Here is a 23,667-nt window from a genome sequence, read left to right on the forward strand (position 1 = left end):
TATTCATTTTTTTTTAGCTGGAATACAGGATCTAAAATGTCAAGACACAGTAAGAATTGTTAAGTTTAATTCTGTTGTCTGCCAAAAAAAGCAGTTTCTAGAAAATGGAAATCAAAGTCTAAACCAACCGTACTTGAAGTAGTGAATATTGTACCAGAGATGAAAGAACTGGAAACTGGATTTGTAGAAAATGGTAGGAGCAAATTATACAGAAAAAATGAAAATTATGGGAATAATAAATGCAGAAAAATGTTTTGCATGAGAAATGAGGTTTTAAGGAAAGGCAGAAATTGACCAATTTATGTCATGTTGAATGGATTATATTCTACAAAGGAACATATGTGATTTATAATGTTTATAACTATGAACAAGTTAATATGGTTTTCTTTTATATAAATGTAAGTTTGCCTATGTAAGGGTGTTTAAAAAACTCCACAACACACCACTTGTGGGAATCACACTTAACATCGCACCCCTTATAAATTAAATCCAAGGCCCCCCTTATCCTGTGACCATACAGCAAAGCAAAGGGAGAGAAATGTGTATGCAAAGAGAAGGAGGGGCAGATGCTTGTTCCAGTCCCTTGTGAACTAGTCTACAAATGCAGCTAGGATGTTTTTTATTCTATAGCTACACAGGTCTACCAGACCATCCTCTGGAAAGAACCCAACCTCTAGCATTAAGAGCCCTTGTGTCCATAATGCAGAGATTTCCAGTTCAGAGACACATTATCTGCAATGAGGAAAAAACTCATTATTAGCTAGTTTGTTTGTCTCTGAATCACTTTTAATGATTACAAGTGCAGGTTAGCATTTTCTGTGGTAGTTAGCAGTGGTGGTGGTGGCCACTTTGTGTTTGCACAGTAAACTCCACATTCACACTCCCAAACATATTACACAGATTTAAACACATACACACACACACACACACACACACACACACACACACACACACACACACACACACACACACACACACACACACACACAAACTCACGCACACACACACACACACACACACACACACACACACACACACACACACACACACACACACACACACCCACATGCACTACATACCGCATACCTGCCCCTGTGCCCATGTATTGTAAGAAAGTCTACAATGTCCTTTCCTGTCGTCATAAATCATAGATTAATTCAGTCAGTTATTAATGCTAGACATTAAAGTAATCAATGGTAGTGCAAATGCTATTTGACTAGCAACTTCTTAAGTTTTTAGGAGGTAAATGTCATATTTGTTACCAACACAACCAATGAAAAAAAGAAGAAATAAAAATCCACCACTAAGCCAGAGATCCAATATCAAATCCTTTAATACCAATGAAAAAATACAAAACTGCTCTTGCGACTCAGCACATTGGCCGTCCAGGAGTTAATGAATATCAGTAAAATACATCATTAAATAGTCTCCACAATTAAACATAATAATAAAATCATCCAGTCATTAAAAATGTAATAAAGACTTCCAACTGCATTCCATATTCAGCCCAGCAGGTGTCAACATATATTTTAAAAGAAACAGTTTCCTTAAATAATTTGTTTTTTTAAAGAAAACTATTATGTGTTGTGACCTGTTCCAAAATATAACATTTTAAACTATCTACAACCCCTCTATGAACTGAATTAAAATGGGCTGTCAAGGGACATTCACATTTATTATTTTTAATGTCTCTCAAGTGCTCCTGCAATCTTATTCTGAAAGTTCTTTCACTTTCAACAATATAGAAAAGATAACAGGGGCACTTTAACACATACATTACACCATCTGTACTACAAGAATATCCAGCTACAGGATTATACCTAGCACCATTAATATTTTTAAAAAATCTTACTATACACTGACATATGGAACAGCCATCACATACCCAGGTACCATAACTACTTTTATTTCTACTTCACCAACACTTAATTAAAGAAGATGTACTATGGACAACCATGTCCTTTATACTTTGCTCTCTCCTTAAAGATATGAAGGGACTAGTGCACAAATTTTTAACAAAGCCTCTAGTTTTAACAAGAAAAGCCCAATAATACTTAATAATATTAACTATCTCATCTGTAAGAACATTAAACACAGTAATAAAATAAATATGATTAACTGTTCTGGAACCATTATTTTTTCTCAGCAGGACAGGGGACATTTACAGAATGATCATCCAAAAATAATCTTTTTAGTGCTCTTTTGATGGTCTCATTACTATAAACCCTTTGTTTAAGCATAACACAGGTTTTAGTTACTACTTCTTCTAAAACCACATTATCATTACATAGCCTGTTTAAATGTAATAATTCACCATAAGGCAGTGAATTTAACAAATAAGGTAGATGACAACTTCTACCATCCAAAAAATGCCATCCATCATCAAACGTTCTATGGATCATAGTACTAATACTGACACTGTCATGTCCTTCCAGTTCTACATCCAAAAAATATACACTTTTTTTCCCTTTTTGAACAACATCAAACTTAAAACAAAAGCAATTACCATGCAAATCTTGTGCAAAAGACTCCATATTGTACCAAATACTCCATTAGACTGTCATATTTGTCCCTGATTTTATTTTGTCTGTTGGAATACTGGCCAAGATCCTCAAAATATATTTCAAAAACCCTTACTAAAACGCTTTACTGTTTAATGTGTCAGTGCAGTGAGTTAGTGTCAGTGACTGTGGAAAGGATTTAGTGTTGAACTCCCTTTTAGTGGCTTTAAGGCATACTATCACTATGTAGTATACATAATGCCTTTAAGGCATACTACATAATAGTATCCATGGTGCCTTTAAGGTGTACTACTTAATAGTATCCATGGTGCCTTTAAGGTGTACTACTTAATAGTATCCAAGGTTCCTTTAAGGCATGCTACTTAATAGTATCCGTGGTGCCTTTAAGGCATGCTACTTAATAGTATCTGTGGTGCCTTTAAGGCATGCTACTTAATAGTATCCAAGGTTCCTTTAAGGCATGCTACTTAATAGTATCCAAGGTTCCTTTAAGGCATGCTACTTAATAGTATCCATGGTGCCTTTAAGGCATGCTACTTGATAGTATCCAAGGTGCCTTTAAGGTGTACTACTTAATAGTATCCATAATGCCTTTAAGGCATACTACTTAATAGTATCCAAGGTGCCTTTAAGGTGTACTACTTAATAGTATCCATGGTGCCTTTAATGCATGCTACTTAATAGTATCCATGGTGCCTTTAAGGCATGCTACTTAATAGTATCCAAGGTTCCTTTAAGGCATGCTACTTAATAGTATCCAAGGTTCCTTTAAGGCATGCTACTTAATAGTATCCATGGTGCCTTTAAGGCATGCTACTTAATAATATCCAAGGTTCCTTTAAGGCATACTACATAATAGTATCCATGGTGCCTTTAAGGTGTACTACTTAATAGTATCCATAATGCCTTTAAGGCATGCTACTTAATAGTATCCAAGGTGCCTTTAAGGTGTACTACTTAATAGTATCCAAGGTTCCTTTAAGGCATGCTACTTAATAGTATCCATGGTGCCTTTAAGGTGTACTACTTAATAGTATCCAAGGTGCCTTTAAGGCATGATACTTAATAGTATCCAAGGTGCCTTTAAGGCATACTACATAATAGTATCCATGGTGCCTTTAAGGTGTACTACTTAATAGTATCCATAATGCCTTTAAGGCATACTACTTAATAGTATCCAAGGTGCCTTTAAGACATGCTACTTAATAGTATCCAAGGTTCCTTTAAGGCATACTACATAATAGTATCCATGGTGCCTTTAAGGTGTACTACTTAATAGTATCCATAATGCCTTTAAGGCATGCTACTTAATAGTATCCAAGGTGCCTTTAAGGTGTACTACTTAATAGTATCCAAGGTTCCTTTAAGGCATGCTACTTAATAGTATCCATGGTGCCTTTAAGGCATGCTACGTAATAGTATCCATAATGCCTTTAAGGCATACTACTTAATAGTATCCAAGGTGCCTTTAAGGCATACTACATAATAGTATCCATGGTGCCTTTAAGGTGTACTACTTAATAGTATCCATAATGCCTTTAAGGCATACTACTTAATAGTATCCAAGGTGCCTTTAAGGCATACTACATAATAGTATCCATGGTGCCTTTAAGGTGTACTACTTAATAGTATCCATAATGCCTTTAAGGCATACTACTTAATAGTATCCAAGGTGCCTTTAAGGTGTACTACTTAATAGTATCCATAATGTCTTTAAGGCATACTACTTAATAGTATCCAAGGTGCCTTTAAGGCATACTACATAATAGTATCCATGGTGCCTTTAAGGTGTACTACTTAATAGTATCCATAATGCCTTTAAGGCATACTACTTAATAGTATCCAAGGTGCCTTTAAGACATGCTACTTAATAGTATCCAAGTTTCCTTTAAGGCATACTACATAATAGTATCCATGGTGCCTTTAAGGTGTACTACTTAATAGTATCCATAATGCCTTTAAGGCATACTACTTAATAGTATCCAAGGTGCCTTTAAGGTGTACTACTTAATAGTATCCATGGTGCCTTTAATGCATGCTACTTAATAGTATCCGTGGTGCCTTTAAGGCATGCTACTTAATAGTATCCAAGATTCCTTTAAGGCATGCTACTTAATAGTATCCAAGGTTCCTTTAAGGCATGCTACTTAATAGTATCCATGGTGCCTTTAAGGCATGCTACTTAATAGTATCCAAGGTTCCTTTAAGGCATGCTACTTAATAATATCCAAGGTTCCTTTAAGGCATGATACTTAATAGTATCCAAGGTGCCTTTAAGGCATGCTACTTAATAGTATCCAAGGTTCCTTTAAGGCATGCTACTTAATAGTATCCATGGTGCCTTTAAGGTGTACTACTTAATAGTATCCAAGGTGCCTTTAAGGCATGATACTTAATAGTATCCAAGGTGCCTTTAAGGCATACTACATAATAGTATCCATGGTGCCTTTAAGGTGTACTACTTAATAGTATCCATAATGCCTTTAAGGCATACTACTTAATAGTATCCAAGGTGCCTTTAAGACATGCTACTTAATAGTATCCAAGGTTCCTTTAAGGCATACTACATAATAGTATCCATGGTGCCTTTAAGGTGTACTACTTAATAGTATCCATAATGCCTTTAAGGCATACTACTTAATAGTATCCAAGGTGCCTTTAAGGTGTACTACTTAATAGTATCCATGGTGCCTTTAATGCATGCTACTTAATAGTATCTGTAGTGCCTTTAAGGCATGCTACTTAATAGTATCCATGGTGCCTTTATGGTGTACTACTTAATAGTATCCATGGTGCCTTTAATGCATGCTACTTAATAGTATCCGTGGTGCCTTTAAGGCATGCTACTTAATAGTATCCAAGGTTCCTTTAAGGCATGCTACTTAATAGTATCCATGGTGCCTTTAAGGTGTACTACTTAATAGTATCCAAGGTGCCTTTAAGGCATGCTACTTAACAGTATCCATAATGTCTTTAAAGCATACTACTTAATTTTATTTATTTTATTTTTGTTTTACATTTGTTGACCGGGATAGTCCGACTGGATGCATGTCCATTTTCAGCGGAGGCCCATGGAGAAAAGCTCTAAGTGTAAGCAGATACAGCATTACATAATACCGGCGTTACATATTACAAACAGACTATTTACAGAGATTACCCACGGTGGTGGTGCTGCGGTAGCATTGTCGCCTCACAGTAAGATGCTATCCGGTTCGATTCTCAGTTAGAGCGTTTTCTGCGTGGAGACATGTGTGAATGGGCGTACCTTCGTTGAAGGTTGTGCATCAGGGCTGGTAACTTGGCATGTAAAAATCAACTACCAATCATTAGTGGACCGGAGTTCCACTGTGGCGACCCCTCACCAGGAAAAGCCAAAAGACACAACAACATAAGTAAGCAAGTTAAACAAGTTCCACAGGTTACAGTTAATCCTGAGCGCAAGTCAGGATTAAATTAAATTAAATTACACAGTAAACTGGTTAACAGATTTTTACACATTCTAGAGAGAGTTAGCCAGGCTTGATACCTTGACATAGCCAGTTAAGTGACAAATGTTGTTTGAGTCTAGGTTTAAATTGACCTAAGGTGGAAAGTAAGGTAATATCAGTTGGAAGAGAGTTCCAGGATCTACTTACAGAGTTTGCAAAGAGAGAGGGAGTCACCGGCTGTGTTATTAATTTTGCTAGTCTGAATTAATAGTTTGTTAGAGGATTGAAGTGGTCTAGGATTGTTATAGGGGGTGATAATATTTTTAAGTGCAGGAGTATTGTCCGGATTATAGAGGATTTTATAGGCCATAATCAGTTGGTTATACTGGATTAGGCTGGGTAGTTCAAGCCACCAAAGCTGATTTAGATTGATGCAATGATGTGTCCTAAAAGGCAGCCCAGTGGCAAACCTGGCAATGTGGTTGTAGCAAAATGAGAGTTTGTTAAGGACAGTCTTGTTTAAATTCGAGAGTAGAGAGGTTGCATACAGAAGGGTTGAAAAAAGGTGAGAGCAAGCTATGGCAAATTTAGCTGGAGGGGTTAGGAAGGCTTTTATTCTGTAAAGTGACCCTAGACCCTAATAGTATCCAAGGTGCCTTTAAGGCATGCTACTTAATAGTATCCAAGGTGCCTTTAAGGCATGCTACTTAATAGTATCCATGGTGCCTTTAAGGTGTACTACTTAATAGTATCCATGGTGCCTTTAAGGTGTACTACTTAACAGTATCCATAATGCCTTTAAGGCATAATACTTAATAGTATCCAAGGTGCCTTTAAGGCATAATACTTAATAGTATCCAAGGTGCCTTTAAGGTGTACTACTTAGTAATATCTATGGTGCCTTAAAGACTTACTACTTAAAGCATCCATGGTGCCTTTGAGGCTTGCTATTAAACAGAATCCTCAGTATCTAGTGTCCCCCCATCCTTATTATGTGTAAGTGCTGTTACAGCACTAGAGATTATCCCTGGTATCTAGTGTTCCCCTGACCTACATAGTTAATGTATTCCACAGGGTCTAGTGTTTTGCTAACCCACATTGTTAATGCAATCCCTGGTGTTTCACTTTCCTCCAGCCTACACAGTTAATGCAATCCCTGGTGGCTAGTGTCCCCCTGACACAGTTTGGCAAGCTTTGCTTGTTAGTCTAAAGGGTGTGAGGAGGTATGATAGCCAACCCAACCCAGAAATGCACACACACACACACACACACACACACACACACACACACACACACACACACACACACACACACACACACACACACACACACACGCACGCATGCACACACACGCACACATGCACACACGCACACACACGTATATACACACACACACACACCCACACATATTCTCAGAGTCATTACACACATGCACATTGGCACACACGAGCACACACACACACACACACACACACACACACACACACACACACACACACACACACACACACACATTCCTAGAGTCATTTCACACACATGCACATTGGCACACTCGCGCACACACACGCACACACGTGCACACACGTGCACACACGCGCACACACACACACACACACACACACACACACACACACACACACACACACACATTCCTAGAGTCATTTCACACACATGTTTGCACACACAGACACACAGACACACACACACACACACACACACACACACACACACACACACACACACACACACACACACACACACCCTCAGTTCTACAAAAGGCAAGAACATTCTTGACCTGGTTTTCGTGCTTACTTCCAGTCTGCCCTATCTTCATTACTGCTTACTGCTTCCTCCCAGGCATTGACACCCTCACACGTACACTCACACACGTAGCCCCTCATATATACTCAAATAGCAGCAGTCGTCGATAAAACAGATTAATTGTAAAAAAATAACTTTCTCCCCAAAAAACATTGTAAAAAAGCACTTTCAACACTTACGCCATCCCCAAAAAGTAAAATAACACCTGTTTCTCCACAGAAAAAGAAGTTTTAAATAAGTGTTAACTTTTTTTACCGCAAAATTAAAAAAAAAGATGGTCCTGTTTAAAAATAAACAATAGCCATATGGCAGTCGATAGCAACATTTTTCCTTTTTAAAATATAAATATTTCACAGAAAAAAGAAAGTTTTCTGTGACAAAAAAAAAACATAAAGTAGAAGGGCATTTCTACAAAGGGGAACTTATCTGTTCAGCAGTAGAACAGCATTAGCTGACTGCTGATCCTTGAAAGCTCACAGAGGACTGCTCTGTTTGACAGCAGGGAAGCTCTTAAGAGCTTAGCATTCAAACCTGCCTTTTACCTGACTTTTAGTCAGCTCAACTCAAGCTGACTAATGGTTTGGGTGCGTGGAAGATGCTCTGAAGCTTTGGAAGCTGGCCAGCTGTTGTGTTTTTAACAGTACATAGCCAATATAGCTTAGGTTATTTCAGCAGTGATCAAATGAAGAACATAATTGCTTTCAACAATTGGTTAAGTAGTCATTTACATTTAATTTAAATTAAGTAATTGGTTAAGTCTTAACAGAGGGATTGGAGTTTTGGCACCCTGGGATGAGATGTGTGACAGACTAACTTGCTTTGCAAAGGATTTTCTACACCTCTCATTAAAGGGTTCTCCCTAATGGCGAAATCCTTTCCTGTCCTCATGGTGCCTTTTCTATGCAGAGTTCATTAAATGAACATCCCAAGCTAACAAATACATTGAATCTCAAAATAGACATCAAGGTGGCTCTTATCAATTTCAGGGATATTAACAATAAGCAACCCAATGTGGTGGCACTTCTGCATATGGAATATATCTGTGTTTGCACTGTTACCAGGATATGGTGCAAATGTAAAGACAGCTCACATCTACACCTGAACTTTGTGCCTACTATGCCTTTAAACCCATGGTAAATGCCTAAGTGTTCATCAGCCCTTCAAAGCTGCTAACCAGAGGCTCCCCATGAGCTCACAGAACTTCAGCTCACCTTGTGGAAGTCAAATTTCTACCTTAGAGCTTGTTATCGATTCCCATCCATAGCCCTATACAATCATGAAAACTTCTTGGCATTCCTTGCCCTCAGTTCTACAAACGGCAAGAACATTCTTGACCTGGTTTTCATGCTTACTTCCAGTCTGCCCCCTCCTCCTGGTTATCTTTCATTAGTTAAGTCAGACCACCAGGTGGTTACCTTTACATCTCAAAATGTCTGCTCCCCTGGTAATCAACACCACCCTCTTTAGGGCATACAAAAAGATAAACCTTTTAGGATTACATGACAGAGTCTCTAAATTTACCTATGAAAGCTCCACAGTTGAACTGGGATATGTAGCCACCTACACTAAGGTCCTTTATATCCCTTTAGCCAAATACATTGACATGGTAATCCACACTAGGACCAAATATAGCAATAATTTCAAAAATAAACCACCTTGGTGGTCAGTTAATATAAGCAAGTTATCTAACAGAAGGAAGAAACTGCTCAAATAATCAGGTAGGGTCAAAATGCCACATTTGAAGATAAACTGAAGGCAGCCATGAGGACCAGCAAAGCATCCCCTGAACTCAAACTAGCAACTGAGACAAAGGATTACTACAAATCCTTCTTTAGTTATGTGAGAAAATTAAGACATAATTCACAACACAGCTCCAATTTTTTTTTGTAATGGTGCCTTCCACTTAAGCCTTTCACTAAGATACTAGCAAACAATTTTGTGGCTAACTTTTCCCCAGAAACTATCATCCCAATCCTAGTCTTCCCTGAGTCATCTCCCTCCACCATCACCAAGGATAATGCTCTTAAGGTACTCTCAAAGACAAAACACTTCAGCATTGGGTCCCAAAAAGTATACAAGGATGTCTAATAAACAGTTTCAAACATGCCCTCACAGATCCACTCCTTAAACTGTTAAGCCTATCTGCAGGCTATTCCCCTGAATCCTGGCACACTGTGGCAGTGATGCCACTCCGCAGGGGTAAACCCACCATAGACTCTATTAATTACAGACTCATCAACCTTATGAATCTTATCTGTAAAGCCTTGGAGTACATCATTACTGTCCTCATAAATCATGACATCAAAAAAATCTGTTTAGGTTCAGCTCACAGCAATTTGGTCTTGTAAGGGGTAAGTTATACCTGCTAAATCTTGTAAGCTTCTTTGAATAGGTCATGCAGGTAGAGGGCAGTGGCACAGTGTCCATACTGCCTATCTTGACTTTGCCAAGGCATTTGACCCAAAGCACATGCCAGAATCATAAATAAGCTTATGGCATTAAACATTGATCCCTATGTGGTAAGATGGATAAAAAACTGGCACAAGGACAGAATGCCCATTGTGAGAAGTGGTGGCAGTGGCACCTCCTCAGTTAAAAGGAAGGTGACGAGTAGTAAGACAGCAGAGAGTTGAGCCTGTGTGCACTAAATACCTATTGCTTGATAAGAGACCTGAGCACCTGGGTTGATAGCTCCCTTTCCTTTGATCACCATGTGGCAGCTGTGGTCAGGACGCCTTTCTTTATCTCACACCTAATTGCCAAAGGAATCTCTTCTAAAACCAGTTAAATCATTGTACCCTTATACTTTGCCCTGGTCAGACTGTCATTGAATATAATGAACCTTTTGGCATGTATCTTACTAGGCATGTATAACAAAATGCTTGAAAATTCACAAAGATTCCTAACAAAAATTATCTCTGGTCTCAAAATTCTTTGCTACCAGCAGCCACTGGAATACTTGCCCCTTTACTCAGTGCCATATAACTTCTCTTACGTGCCTTCAGGGATCCTGCTATCCTTGAGCTCCATTTTCTAAAAAAGCCATATAGTTCACTCAGTACTAGAATAAGATATCTCAACCTACATCAGGAAATAAATAAAATTAGACAGAGGACTAGGTTCAACATATAGCACCTCCCACTTCTGGAATAGGCTGTCCTATAGGTCAAAAAGTTCACTTCCCTGTCATCCTTTAAGCATAGCTTGGATAATGGGGTATGCACTCTTAAATTTATCCAGGCCTTACAGGCCTTGCTCTCCTTAAAGGGTTGGCAGAGCTCGAAGGTGGTTACTGCCAAGGTGTATATGGCCTCTAGTCAAATTGACTTAAATATTCTGTAATCCTAATTGTATTAGGCATTTTAAAGGTATGTAATCGTATCTCTCAATTGTCCAGACTTTTGCAGAATGTCCAGACTTTTGCCCCATATTTTTGGTCTATTCCTCATAAAATTTGTGTTTTTCTGGTAAATCATTGAGGACTGAAGTCATTAAGTAATGACAGACAATTGAGTTTCAGACTTAATATCCTTCAGCAAATGCATACTGACATCAATGCTATTATTCTAGCAATTTTCCAAGTTTATAACAGCAGTATTTAAATCTCCCTATATTTGTTGGCTTTGTCCAGAATTTTTGCATTAAGAGATTGACAAGTATATAATAAATGGTTATTCTGGTAAAAATAGAAACAAAGGTAATAATAAAACAAGGATGTCCACTAAATAGATAATTGTTTGCATTATTAAAAATGGTGTTATGATACAAGTGAATGAGAAATGAATGGAAGTGAAATATGAAACAAGGGAGGGACTAAAGCCTACGCAGAATGCCTCAAAGCCCTATCTTTATACTCTGTTTCATACAGACTACTGAGAGGCGATTTATTCCTGGCATACAAGTCATCCTTGGATCTCGCTCTGATAGACCTTTTGAATATATATATATATATATATATATATATATATATATATATATGTATATATATATATATATATATATATATATATATATATATATATATATGTATATATATTTGGGTTCACTTCTAAATTTTGAAACCCCTAAATCTCGAGTTTCAGAACATCGAGTTCAGAATCTCGAGATCTTGGAATCTCAAAATTGTGAGCCCTCCCTGGAAACACCACTAAACACATAAGAAAACAAGTGTATGCACCCCCCACACTCCCTGCAACTTAAATATACCAACTCCGAGATCGCACTACAGTGAGGACAAGGGAAATCTCCATTCAGGATTTCAAAGTTTTAAAACTTCGAACATATGATCTTCGATCATATGAGATTCAAAGTTTTAGACTTCGAAATTCTGAAGTGGACCCATGTATATAAATCCTGAGACCAAAATCCTGAAAGTTTAAAATCCTGAAAACTCAAAATACTGAAAACACTTAGGATACCAATACTTACTATATTCCAGTACAAGTACATACAGAAACATATTACCCTTCAACTATATGCAGGGGGGCAAGCCCCCCTGCACCCCCCACACCCCCTGCTACTTAAATATATCAAGTCCGAGATTGCACTTCACTACACTAAGTGATATCTTGGAGCTGATATATTTAAGTAGCAGGGGGTGTGGGGGGTGCATCCACCCACATGGGGGGTGCAGGTGTACTTGCCTCCCTGCTTATACTTGGAGAACAGTAATATAGTTTGAATTTCATTTGTTTCTGTATGCACTTGTGCTGGAATATAGTAAGTGTTGGTATCCTGTGTGTTTTCAGGATTTTTGAGTTTTCAGTATTTTGAACTTTCATGATTTTGGTCTCAGGATTTTGGGCTTTCAGGATTCTGTAGCACTCCTATACACACATATATATATATATATATATATATATATATATATATATATATATATATATATATATATATATATATATATATATATATATATATAATGAACAGTACCAGGACTAGACCTACGGATTTAAACTTTGCCTGTGATTTAAATAGGATATGTTGGAGGGATGGGTATGTATCTCAGACAGTACCCATTCTCTGCAATAGATATCCCATCCATGTGAAGCAGAGCCCTAACGCTATTCAAGTGCAACCTGGACCAGTGGATGGGAAACTGGAAAGTCATGTCTGGTCTGACTCCTATGTCTCTGATGGGCAGAGGCACCCATTAAATCCTGCCCCTTAAAATAACTTCAAAGGAAAATATCTCATGGGATACATTAGGCTTGCATGGGTAGACTTATAAAAGCCCCAGCGGTCGTTAGCCTAGTATATATATATAAGAAGAAGAAGAAATGATGGATTCATTGTATAATAAAAATACGAGATGATGAAACTGTGTAGGATGAAATAAAAAAAATGAAGGCACAAAAGGATAGGGAGAGGAGAAGGAAGGGTAAAAGGCAATAGAAGAATGAAGGCAGTTTTGTTAAGATAGTAAAACATGATTATGATCATTCGAAAAGTGTAAATATTATTCATGTAAAATTGAAGGTATCAATATCATACATATAAAAATATAACTTTACAAAGATGCAAAAAGTGTATAAGTACAATCTGAACGTTTATGTAAATAAAGCAATCCCAAATCTTTTCAATAAGTGCCATGGGATCTTTACAGCCAGCTGAGCTACCACCATTTCAGGCAGATGGGGTCACAGTTTAATGTCTCATCCAAAGAATGGCCTAAAAAAGCAAAGCACAGTGGTTGCAAGAACTCATTGCTAAAAGTTATTATGCAGTTGCATGTCAAGCTTTAGAAGAGAGAAAGAAGAAAGTTATATAAAAAACAAGAATTGTATGAGAGTATTAAAGAACGGAAAGGTTTTATCTCAGAGTTCAGCTGGCAAAATTAAATGAAACTCAGGTGCAAAAGAGATTATATTTCTTTGTAGGTTGCAGGGGTAAAGAAACTTGAGAGTAAAAGCGTCTTCGTTATAATAGAAGGCTTTTAAATGCTAGTTCAACAAATATACTGGAAAGGGAAAAAAATTAAGGTAAATATGGATGCAATTTAATATGGTCATTATAAACTTTTAGACTGTGAAAATGTAGATAAAGTAGTTATTATTCCAACAAGTTGTTTATGATTAGTATAAACAGGTAGCTGTGGAGAAGTGTTATTCAATAATAAATGGAGAAAAGGAAAAGTGTTAGAGAAACCGACATCTTAGTTATGGAAATAAACATCTAAAGGCTAATAGCAGGAAAATAAGTGACCATGCCTTGAGAAACTTCCAGATGTAGATGGACACTTCCTGGCCAGTTTCTTCAGCTCTATAGTGGTAGATGATGTTATAACTTAGAATACTGGTGATATCAGAACACTAGACACCCCTTATTATGGTTGTAGAAAGGCAGGCTACTGTGATCTGTTAGGTGTCCACTTTAGCGAGTTCGGTGTCAGTTCATTTGATCATCAAGTCACTAGTCAGAGTGACATTAACAAGTGGGTTATGCTGCTTTATTAACCTTATAGGAGGGTCACTGTACTCTTTGTCAGATTTTTTATGCTGGTACTGGTGTCAGGTAGATCTGTTTGTGAGATGGCATGTTAACATAGCTATGTATCAGAAGTTCTGTACTGCTTTGCTCAGAGGTCTTGGTAGCCGAATCTTTAAGAATCTCCATGTAAGTTATAGGAGAAGCAGATTGCTTACTAGTATGTCTCTATGATGAGACAATTACCTCTATGTTTTTGGTATGTTTGCATTACTCACATATTCCTTTATCTTGAAGAAGGAGTTGTATGCTTTCAGGAAATAAATGGCTGTCTCTTACTGTTCAGTAAACCATCTTTAATAAGATCTGAAAAGGAGAACATGTGCAGTGTTTGTAGCCCTCTTACCTAAGTACTCAGTAAGTGATAGAAAACAAAAAGGCTTGTCTAAGTGGAATTGTCACTGACTAATGCCATAGGTCACTATAAGTGAAAAGCAAACCCTGAATCTTATATTGGTGAGGTAAACACCTTAACTATAATGTCAACTCCTTAACCCTTAAGTTTGAATTATTTGATGTGGACATTTGCTATTATAATATATCTAAGATAACTTGATACAAAATACAAGTATTGAATGCTAATACATATGAATCAGTTCCAACCAATGAAAACATGTAGAGCACATGCACTATATCAAAGATCAAGGAGGTGTTTGAAAATCTAAGTTTGGTCAATCTAAATTAATTTCCAAGGACCTAGAACTGCACTTAAAAGTAAATTGCAGTAATCCTAACCTGAAACTGTTTCATACACAGAAGCACAGACAAAATAAATGCTGCCATGTGTATGAATGGTGGTAGAGTATGGAATCCAGACATGGGAAGGTAGTCGTTTCTATGTTTTGGGCACTGATAAAGAAGTTAGAATATTATATGTGCAGTTTTATAGGATATATATGGAGAGGAAAATTGTAATCCGAAAGAAAGTAGACAGGGATACAATTATAATGGTAGAAGCAGATGGCATGCAATAGAGATGAATATAACCAGAACTCTTTTCACTAAAAGGTATGGGAGATAGAGATATAATATACGTATTTAAGTCACTAAGGGAATATGTGATGGAAGCGCACTGCGGAGGATGGATATGAAAGAGAGGAAGGTGCATTACCAAAAGGCCACGGAGATACAATTTAGTGGTTCTGGTCTATAATACTGAATCAGCTTTGTCTAAAAATGAATATACTGAACACACAAATTCAAACACTGTTAAAACAAAACACATAATTATGTATACATAAACTGCTGATGTCTTAAACATTAAATAGTTCTGTATCTAAACAATACAAACGATTGTAGCAACAGCACCACTATAATACAAACGTGCAGTCTGTTAAGTTTTAAGGAAAGCAGACAGTGCAACATAAGAAAACATTGTCTAAGTATTGAACTGAATGAAAAGTCAGAGAGTTTCTTGAGATTTTCATGGAGAAAACTATTCATAAACCCTCTGACAAGTCCATTGGTTCTCGTGAAACATATATCCTGATCTCATACATAGTATTGAGATTATTGTAGGTTATTTTTAAAGCATGATTTATGCAGAGCAGATCATCTGACAATCTACGGGTATGATGGGCATTTTGCATAAGCGTACTTAGTATTAGCATTGGAGGGACAGTAATTATGCTACAGAGGTTATAAAAGTATAAAACAATAGTGCACTTTCACAGGAAGCAATAATTTCAAAAGAAAGAAACTTGTGCAAGTGACAATTCTAGGAACTTAGTGATAAAGGAGACTTTAGCCTATTTTTTTGATGGAATTACTGAAAATGTGATCTTTCTCTTTGTATAGTTAAGAAGCTCATCATACTCTTTGTAACTGAGTGAAGACATTTTGACATCACTTGAAGGAGATTTATAATTATTCAGTTAGTTTCATCTTTGACAACTGGATATGACCTAGCATATATAAACACCAATTTTAATGGAATGACCTTAAGTTTTGAAATGAGTAAGTGATTTTTTTTCTTCACATAGCATGCAGGTAAAGAACGCAGGAATCAGCTCAAAGCTAAAAATGTAGTTCATTTACAGTTTATTACCTTACCCCTATTCAAATATGCTGAGCAGTAAAGAAGCTATAGAAAACAGCAATACAAACAGATACTTGAAGGATGTCCCCAATAATTGAAAAGAATTCTAGGTAAGATACAATTTTGTGAAGATAAAGGGAAAATGTCTTATACCTTTGGTGAAATATAAAATACCAGGCATGTTTTGAAGAGCACAAAATCCTGTCGGATGAAAAGGACTAATTTTGTTAGTTAAATAATCTGTGGCATGCAAGAAGTAGTTATTAAACTAATTTACTCTCCACGATCTCTCTGCAACCATGTCAGTGGACTTAATAAGAGCACTCATTATTGGTTAAGTAGTCAGAATAGTCATTTCCAATATGTGTATTCCAGAAGTGTTGAGGGAAGATGTTTGCAGCCTGAAGGGTGATTGCTACTAGGAATTAAAATATAATCCACTCATACCTCTCAACTGTACATATGTTTGCAGAATGTCCAGGTTTTTGCCTCATATTTTTGGTCCGTTTTTCAGAAAATTGTGGTTTTCTGACAAATTTGTGGCAAATTATTAAAGACTGAATTTAGAAAATAGTGACCAACATTTCAGTTTCAGACTTCAAACCCTTGAGAAAATTAATGCTAATGCAAAACCTGTTATTTTATCAACTTTGTAAAAGCAATATTTAGAAATTGTCCCTATTTTTGGCCTTTGTCACACTTTTATTTATTGTTTTGTCCAGATTTCTTGCTCTAAGAGGTTGAGAGGTATGAATCCACTTTATGATGCCATAGGTAACACATGAAGCTCTGTTTTATGGAAATTAGATGAGTGATGAAGAGTGCAATAGAGGGCAGTCGACACAACTATTAGGGGTAAAGGGAAAGAACCGGATGTTCATAAACCTAACATACAGTGTATAATTGTCATTAAACCTAACATACAGTGTATAACTGTCATTAAACCTAACATACAGTGTATAACTGTCATTAAACCTAACATACAGTGTATAACTGTCATTAGCATTGGATCACATTAGTTGGCACAAAGTTTACAAACTGCATATGATCTTAGGGGAGGTTGTTTGCGTATTTACTCTGTGCATGGATTCCTAAAGCTATATACTGTAAGACTGCATGTAGGGACTTAATCCAGTGTGTATCACTTCCTATGAATCATGTAGAGCTTTAGAACAGCATTCTACTTCATACCAGCCCTGCACCTCAGTGCACAATGTTCAGGAATGACACCCTGATTTAAAAATGCACCCATAAAATTTTAGATCAATTGGACTATAGTTTCATCTGTTTTGTCAGTCACTTTTTTAGATGAGGATTATGGCTATACTTTTAAAACTTTATAAACCTGGAATATATAAATTGGAAATGTTGTACTGAGATGTTACGCCTCATCAGTAAGCACATCGTAGGTATTTAAATCAACAGAGATCTTGCTAACTATGCTAGTAATCTGATGGGTTGGCTGTCAATAGGAGAATAACTGATATTCATAAGCAATGTTACTCAATGCTAGGAGTCTAAACCTCAAAATGCACTTACTCGAGGCACTCCTCAAAATGGAGAACATTGATATCTGTGCAGTGACTGAGACTTGGTTCAAGGCTCCCGAGAGCACCCCAGCACTACCAGGCTATAATTCATACCACACATTTCGGACACAAAACCCAGATTGAAATATGAATGGTGGAGGTATGTCCATATTCATCAAGGACGTCCACACTTCCAGGCTAGTTGCAAAACACGATGCCTCTGAAAGTGCAACTAATCCAGGGCAAACATGCATTCCAAATTGTAGCTTCTTATAGATCCCCCTCCATGACCCAGGACACTCACTCCTCGTTCCTGGAAACATTGGAAAAAAATGAGGGTCCAACCAAATACCATAATAATGGGCGATTTCAACTACCCAAGCATAAATTGGGAAAACTACTCTTGTACTAACCCCTTTGCTCAACGATTCCTGGAATTTATAAACTCTAATGCCCTGGATCAACTTGTCAACACCTCCACCAGGGGTAACAATATCCTGGTCCTGGTCATTACCAACATGGATGACCAATGCCCGACATCAACTCCTCGCTTATTAGATCAGACCATAAACTAATTACCTTAGATATCCACATCCCGACCCTACCCCCACACAAGGAAACCATCGTAAAAAATGTTTCCAAAGCGAACTTCACGCTACTCTAAACTGAGGTGACTAACTTCCCGACGCCCCTGCAAATGGATAACACAGTCAATACAGTTACGACTGCTGAATCTTACACAAATACACTCTACAAGCACCTGCATGAGTGCATGGATTGTTCTATCCCCAATAAAACCAAGATGCTATCCTCCAAAAAAAGGAAGCCAATCTGATGGTCCCTTGCCATTAACAAACTTTACAACAGATGGAAGAAACTATTGCAAAAGAGAGTAAAAACCCAGGTATGGAGGGTATGAACCCACTGATGGGCCTCAGTAAGAAACTAAGATCTCTCATAAAATCATCCAAAGCTAAGTTTGAAAGAAAAATTGCCATGGATTCCAAAGACAACCACAAGGCATTCTTTAGCTATGTCAATAATTTCCATGGCAACCCCCAGATTTGCATTGAGCTACAACAGAATGGCACAAAATATACAGAGGCAACTGATATTGCCAACATATTGGCAGATAGGTTCAGTGCAAACTTTACTAAACTCTCACCCCCCCAAAGGGCCTCTAACTATATCAGATGGATGTAGAGCCCTGGCAATCACAAACACACAGGTAAAAACAGCACTCTCTAAAGCCAAAAACACAGCATCCATGGGACCGGACAACATCCCAGGCTGCGTCTTACACAAAATCCAAAATGAACTAGCCTGCCACATAAAATCAATGTTCAATCACAGCCTCACCACAGGCTATGTGCCCACAGAATGGTGCACAGCAATGGTTATCCCACTCCACAAAGGAGGAACCACCACAGACTCCGGGAACTATAGACCTATTAGCCTGACAAGCCTGGTCTGCAAAGCCATGGAGTGTATCATCATGGAACTCATAAACAAAGACATTGGTAACCGCCAAACTCTGGATGCTACCCAATTTGGATTTGTCATGTCTCCTAAACCTGGTAGACTTCTTTGAAACAGTTACTAAGGCCATAGGCGAGGGCAAGGTGGAGCACACAGCCTACCTGGACCTCGCTAAAGCCTTTGACACTATCCCTCATTCAGGAATCATAGATAAACTCATCAGCCTTAACATAAACCCTTACGTCACAAGATGGGTGGCCAACTGGCTCACGGACAGAACCCACATGGTAAGAGTAGCAAACTCCAAATCCAACTCCAAACCAGTGATAAGTGGAGTACCCCAGAGTTCAGTCTTGGGACCTCTCCTGTTCAGTATATATTTCTCTGAAGTGCAAGCAAATGCCAAGGGTCTATGGTTAACCAAGTTCGCAGAGGACTGCAAACTGGGTGCCATTTTCGATTCCCCTACCGACGTACACATCCTGCAAAAGGGCCTCACTGAGACTGACACTTGGTGTCAAAATCATGGCCTCAAACTAAATGCCAAAAAGTGCATTGTTATCCTCTTTGGCAAAAACATGGTACCCATGAATTACCAAATAGGGGGAAGTTCACTTAAAACAGAAAGTGTGATAAGAGACCTTGGGACTCAAGTGGATAATAACCTCTCCTTTGATAACCAAATTGCCACAGTGGTCAGAAAATCTTTCTACATGGCCCACTTAATCACAAAAGGGTTCGCATCTAGAAATAAGGAAGTCACCGTTCCCCTCTACTCATCACTTATCAGACCCCTCATTGAATACAATGCCCTGTTTGGGATGTACCTCACAAGACACCTACAACAACTTGAGAGGCCCCAAAAGTACCTCACCAAGACGATTGCTGGCCTCAAATAATTGGCCTCTGCTGACCAGCTCAAGCCGCTTACTCCAAGGAGACCTCTGTCTGACATACAAAGCTATGTCAATCCCAGAATTGTTGGACATGCTTCACTTGAAGAAATCCCAATCTCCCTGAGCTACACACTCTAGGGACATAAACCTCACCACAACAATAAACAGGACATGCTGGAGGGATAGCTCCTTGTCCCAGAGACTTCCCATGCTCTGGAACAAAATTCCGATCTACGTCAAGCAGAGCTCATCATTAGCACTCTTCAAGAAAAACCTTGATAAGTGGATGGGTGATAGGAAATTCACCCCTGTGATCACGTCTGGGGCTCTGCTTGATAGAGGGGCAGGAACTTAACACTACATGGGTGGCAAAAGCCAATACACTGTTAGCTAGGCTTGCTATGGCCCACGGGCCAATAGCCTAGTACCTACCTATGAACCTATGAACCTATGTTAATCTAGTATATATCGCCAAGCCTGCAGAATTTGTGCATATTGACTTAAAATGGACATTACTGTCACAAAGAATTTTTATTTTATGATTGTCAAAAAATGACCTTTTTGGTTCAGCAAATACATCAAATATCCAAACACAGACATTGACATTCTTAACATGAGTAACAAATTAAAGTTGGAATCCTCCTACCATAAGAATAGTTAGCATGTAGCATTTTGATTCTAATGTTAATTCATAAACAACTCAAATTATTAAATTATGAGGATTTGAAAACGGATGCTTCAGAGAAAAAAATATATATTTTTTATCTGTCCTATTTATTGTAGGCTATGAAGGTGTCCCAGAATTCTTCTCTGCATTGGTGGATCATATTGAAATTCTGCTGGAAAAACAAAAACAGAACATCTATGTGGAAGCATCGCCTGTAGAAAACATCCAGTGCATGAAACATCCTAGTTTACACCAGAAAGTGCTGAGCAGCAAGGATCTGGGTTCTCTGCCTGTTTCCAAGGAATTATGGCTTCCAGAAACCTGTCCTGTAGGAAACATGAAGTTCCAGCAACCAGATAATAACTTCTACTTTGGTCTGGAAGTTGCCAGTGTTGTTTCATTTCAACTGTCATGAATGCTCAGGGCAGAAGAACGTAGTTTATATAAAATGCAATTATAGTTACATCCAAAAGGCACAGCATGCATGTGTGCACTGGATTATGGAGGATCAGGAAAATGAGAAGCTTTTTATACTTGAAATAAACTTTTATCCTCAGCTTACATACTACAAGGAAGAGATATGGGCAGGGAATTCAATAATAGTTACTTAATTTGTATCAGTATTGAAACCAAAAATTACTATTATTTACCCAAATAACTAAACAATTGCATTTAAGAACAAAGGTAGTGCTGTGAAAAATGGATGTGGGGTTGTTTATCACACTTAGACTGAATAAACAGCAGCACAATAAGAGGGCAGTGGGTATCAGTGAGCCGAATGTCAAGTATATCCTTGCACAAGTAGACCCAAGAAGCTAAGAAGTAATGCTCCTACTAGGCCATAGTAGGACTACACCTTGAGTATCCTTTGCAAGTTCTACAGGCCATTCAAGAATACGGACCTCAGACTACTAAAAGAAATCCACAGCAAAGCCATGAGAAGCATGTGTAGGATGGCAGGGAAGTGATATGACTAGAGTCAAGCGTGGGTAAAGTTCTTGATTGTTTTTATTTATTCACTTATTCACACTGTTTAGATACATATTTCCTAGACATTATATTAAGTTGCACAAAAGCAAAAAACAAAATATTAAAAGGTTGTATATGTAAAAGTCCTAACTGGAGAAACTCTTAAATAAAAGGTAGTTAGGTTAAAAAATGAAGACATCAGAAATGGATATGTTACTATTATAAGAATCTAGACAGAGTCCCCTAAAGATGACACTACAGAGACGTTTTAAAGTAATACCTAGCACTGTATTCTCATTTCACACATCTGGAGTGAAGTAAACAAAACATAGGCTGCTAGATGTTTCATAAGGAGACATGAAACCACCAACAGCCCATCATATGACTTGAGATGCCTAGCTGAGGCAAAGGGTCTTGTCAACTCTTTTAGATAAGCAGGAGTCAAGTTGTTAAGGACAAACTAGATGAAAATTAAGATTTTAAATGCACATCTAGCTAAAGGTGGCAGCTGGTGCAAATCCCACAGGACCAGTGTGTTATAGCTGGCTCAGGATTTACTTATTAATAACCCGGCTGCAGAAAGCTGTACCAACTGCAAGTGTGCCATATTACCACACAGAGGCTCAGAACAGAGAGCATTCCAGTAGTCTGTTCAAAATATAAGCAAGGCTTGAATCATCATCACTAACACTGAACTTTGAATAAGGTACATTTTCTCATGAAAATATGACATGGGTACAAAAATCATGTGAGGAACATGTGAAGGGATCATTAGGAACCTAAGGGGGCATAGGGGATGTAAGGCACAAGCTGCAGATTGTTGGGACAATTGATTTCCAGGAAAAATATTTTTTTCATTCTAAGGGCTGCCCTATGAAATGATTACCAGAATGAGTAACTGAAGGGGAATCCATAAAGGTTTTCAAAAGGGGCATGGGGCAGATGGAAAAGGGGCGAGGAGAAGCATAGGGATGGAAAAGAAGTAGCATGCTGAGTACAATTTAAGGGCAGAAAGTATATATTTATTTTCACCTTCTGCTATCAACCAAATCTGCTGTCACGTACTGTTTAGTAGTTTACATGAACACTAAAGGCTGCATGTTGCTTTTCTTCAAATCGCTAATATTTTTATGAAAAATTTGTGCTTAATATGCACTTAATGTGCAGCCAAGAATTCTCCAATATGCTATGAAATAACTCCTTTCCATTGGTAGAATGGCAACAAACACACAAAGATACTTGTGTAGGTATAACCCTGAAGCACAATAATATGACAAGATATCATATGTTTGAAGTGTAATATCATGTAACTGGACTTGCTAACTGAATAACATACCTCTCAAAATTTAGTACAACACAGAGTTACCTAAGTAAAAGGAATTCCTTGCATTTTTACTTATTTATCATAATTATTGCTGAAAACTGTTTGGTTCATAGTTTGATTCTTGCCTTTGCTGCCTTCTGCTCAGAATCTGTGTATCCTTCCTGTGTTTTCATGTGTTTTCTCTGGTTGCTCTGGCTTCACCAGGCTTCTCTCACATCCTGAAGACATGCAGGTAGGTAAATTTCAAATCTACTAAACTGATCCACAAAGCAAAATAACCATCTCTTGCAATTAAGTGAAAAGTCTTTTATTTCACCATAAAACACAAGACTTCATTAAATAAAGGACTTTTGACTTGGTCATGATTGATGGTTGTTATGCTTTTTGGACTTACTTTTAACAAGCGCTATCAGCAGTGTGCACTTTTTCATCAGTTAAATCTGTTACGCTGACCACAACTATTTGTGCAGTGTGTGTGTGTGTGTGTGTGTGTGTGTGTGTGTGTGTG

General features: G+C 37.8%; 1 protein-coding gene across 1 annotated transcript in view; it reads left to right on the forward strand.

Annotated features, from left to right (window-relative positions):
• The window catches only part of LOC122794524 (inositol-tetrakisphosphate 1-kinase-like), a 721,296-nt gene extending 697,631 nt beyond the window's left edge, over positions 1-23,665 (forward strand). The window contains exon 11 of the mRNA XM_044062994.1: positions 20,983-23,665. Coding sequence (XP_043918929.1) covers positions 20,983-21,281 — 299 coding nt within the window. The 3' untranslated portion in view covers positions 21,282-23,665. The remainder of the gene's footprint in view (positions 1-20,982) is intronic.
• Positions 23,666-23,667: the final 2 nt, after the last annotated feature.

Source organism: Protopterus annectens, chromosome 1.part0 (genome assembly GCF_019279795.1).
Source record: "Protopterus annectens isolate FY-2018-M chromosome 1.part0, PAN1.0, whole genome shotgun sequence".
NCBI lineage: Eukaryota > Metazoa > Chordata > Ceratodontiformes > Protopteridae > Protopterus > Protopterus annectens.